A 3,066-nucleotide genomic window follows, 5' to 3' on the forward strand; every position below is an offset into this window, starting at 1 on the left:
GGGGAGCCTGCCTTCCCCAGGCTGTCTCCCTGTTTTGCTGGCCTCTGCATGATGTGGGAAACTCTCCTTCTGTGTCTTGAGAAAATCTGTGTCATTTAGTTGCTGAAAATGAATCTGTGTTCCTCTGCAGAATCAGATGTTTAAGATCTTAGACAGGAGGTTTTGCAGAAGGCCCGTTGCACGTCCAGTAAGAATTGCTGAGTCTTTGTTAGTGCCTGAAATTGAAAGCCTTTTTTCCATTAACTATTGGCTGTTACCTCCTGGGTGAAGCAGAAAATAACATGATAGGAGCCTTTATTACTTTATTACCTCATATAAAACTATAGACAACTTTATTAGCAGGTAAAATTCTTTGCAGTGGGAATAAGGTTATGATAGTTCTGGCAAACAGGTTCCCCCTCCTCCCCAGTGCTGCAAGCTGCAAGGAGGTCTTTTGAGGGTGTTGCTGTTTCCTTGGTGAAGCGTATAAACAAGCTGTTTCCTGGTAAGATGTGGTATTTTGTTATCTACTTCCTCCTTGGTTTTTAGCTACTGGGAGCATTCTGAACTAACACACCCTGTTTGCATTGAGCAATGTTGATGTTTAGGCCTCAACTCTTAAATGTAGCTGGTCACATGTGTTGGAGGTGAACGTTATTACGTTGATAGTGACGGCTGAACCTTTCATATAGGAAAACTCTTGTTATGTTGCTGAAGTCTTACACGGTTAAAGGAAATATGCTCTTTGTATGAGTGCCTGTCGTGGGGAAACTGTACCGGGCAGGGATGCTGATGAATATCCTTTTTAGCTGTTACTTCTCAAGCTTTTAAGATCAGGGCACCTCCCTCTTTTGTTGCCTCCTTTGTAATAGGCTGGGGGCTTCCTGTTCCCTCTCCTGTTCACCTTTCTATATTCTCTCTGAGGTGGTGCCTCAAAGTACTGCACTTCAGCATCATACCTGGCAAACTCAGTTGTCTTTTCTTTCTCCCTACTCCACCTCGAGGCCCAGCATCACCTGCTTTGTCCAGCTTAACCCTCTGCTAAAATCCTGCTCTGTTTCTGGCTCACCTCCACGCTATCTAGATGACTCCAGGTCACAGCAGCTCCCTGCCCACCCCTTTCTCAGATCTTTGCAGTGCAGAGGCACTGGGGCTTTCCCCTCCTTACTCGGGGATCCTCAGGATCTCTCCCCAGCCTCAGGGCTGTGCTCCAGCCTTATCTGGTGCAGTCCTGACGCATGTTACAGCCTTATCTGGTGCAGTGTGCCATGGCATGGGGACAGGAGGCAGCTGGGAGGAGACAGCAGCCTCTGCCCAGGGAGCTTGTAGCCTTTGGCCTCACTCACCTCCTCTCTCTTGGCTCCAAGTAAACATCACACTGTGTGCGACTGCCAGCAAGTGAAGAGCTTCACAGGGAGGGGAGCAAAGGCAAGGTGGAATTTTCCTGGGCTTTTTTCGTCCCTATCCTAATCCCCAGGGATGAGGTGGGGATTGTGAGATGAAGAGCGAGTGCCTCTGCAAGATTGCAATGCAGTGTGATTCAGTTGACTCGGGTGTTGATCTTTCCTTTGCAGAGTGTGATGGTTTCTTTTTCTAAGTCCCTCTCTGAGTCTCTGTCAGTTGTTGTCCTCTCTTGCTTGGCTGTATTTGATGTCATAACTTGCTGCCATTTGTGGTGCTGTCTATTTCTCTTTCTTTTTGCTTATAAAGGGCCATGTAGAGAGGGCAGAGATTTGACAGTGAGGGACAGCAGTACTGTGAACGCATACAGTTTACAGCATAAACTGTGCAACGTGAGGTAGAACTGGTTTAACAAAGCACTGAAAGTGTCTCTAGTCAGTGGGTACAGTCAAGCCCTATCCTAGGACTCTCCTTCCATCTGCTGTATTACCGTTTCAAAACCTTGTTGTACAGTTAGAAAGGAAAACATCTCACTTGAATTTACTTATGATCATTTCCTATCTTCCCCTCACTCCCCACTACTCTGTCCCTTAAATAGCATGTCTTGCTCTCTGGTGACTGTAACTGTCATGTATAAAACCTTCCTGGGCTTCACTTTGTGCTAAGTTAGAAAAGCTGAAGCAGTGCAAGCATCCTCTGGGGTGGTCAGGTGCCTCTTGGTAGAAGTCCTTTTCTTCACCCAGCATATTAGGTTGAAATTCAGCTTTCTTGAATGAGTTTTACAGACTGTTTTTAAAGTGTTTGTGATGCTGTTAGAATGCTGGTCTCTCTCTGACAGTGCCTCACGCAGCTGTAACATAGGACCACACCTTTCTTTTTCAAGACTGTCATTACTGCCTCACGTGGATTTTTCTGCCCTAACAAGCCCTCAGTTTACAGATTAAGTTTTAAAAATAATATTTCCTAACAGAGATATGTCTAAACATCTTCTCAGAGGCAGCAAAAAAAACCCAAAACAAACCCCAACTGGCTCGACTTTCTCATTAGGCCAGAGTCCCTCCACTAAATTCTAGGATAAGTGAAGCTCTTGTATGCTTGGCACTGAGTTACATCGCTGATGGATTGTGTGTCATCGGCCACAGGATCTCTTTATTCTGCTGAGAAGGGAGTGTATCTTCTCTGTGTTCATAGAACAATTACAGAGTAGGTGGTGGTTCTATACAGACTGGAGGGTGGTCATGCAAGGAAGCTCTGGTATGCAGGGGAACCAGTTAGTGCTGTAGAAAAAGAGCCTGTTGTTTTATTCAGAATTATAAACTGCTTCAGCTAAACCAGTGGGATCATCTGCATAATGTGCTGGTAATCATCCTCATTGTTCTTTCTTTAAAACAAGAACCTGAATAATTATGTTTCCAATTCACTCACCGTGCTAATCTTTCTCTGACAAGGTAATCCTCAGGCCTGGGTTTTACTTGCTTGTGTCACTCACCAGAAAGCTTAAATGCAGTTAACATTCTTAGCGGTGGCTGGGGCCGTGGTTCCACTGAAGTATCTCCTGAACTTGGATCACATTTTTCTCTCTGCTGGTATACTTACTGTGTCGATGCTTGTCATTCTAGTAAAATCCCTCTGTGGTTTGGAAGCTTCTTGTGTTCCTGCTGGGGAAGGTCTTTCCATTTCGGGCGC

General features: G+C 45.4%; 1 protein-coding gene across 1 annotated transcript in view; it reads left to right on the forward strand.

Annotated features, from left to right (window-relative positions):
• Window positions 1–3,066, forward strand: part of LOC104159026 (transmembrane protein 183A-like) — a gene marked incomplete at its 5' end in the record, with an annotated part of 12,962 nt that overhangs the window by 96 nt on the left and 9,800 nt on the right. Inside the window, 2 exon segments of the mRNA XM_009696828.1 lie at window positions 2,539–2,550; window positions 3,000–3,064. Of these exon segments, the coding sequence (XP_009695130.1) occupies window positions 2,539–2,550; window positions 3,000–3,064 (77 nt within the window).

Source organism: Cariama cristata, unplaced genomic scaffold, assembly GCF_000690535.1.
Source record: "Cariama cristata isolate BGI_N322 unplaced genomic scaffold, ASM69053v1 scaffold6413, whole genome shotgun sequence".
In the NCBI taxonomy this organism is placed as follows: Eukaryota; Metazoa; Chordata; class Aves; order Cariamiformes; family Cariamidae; genus Cariama; species Cariama cristata.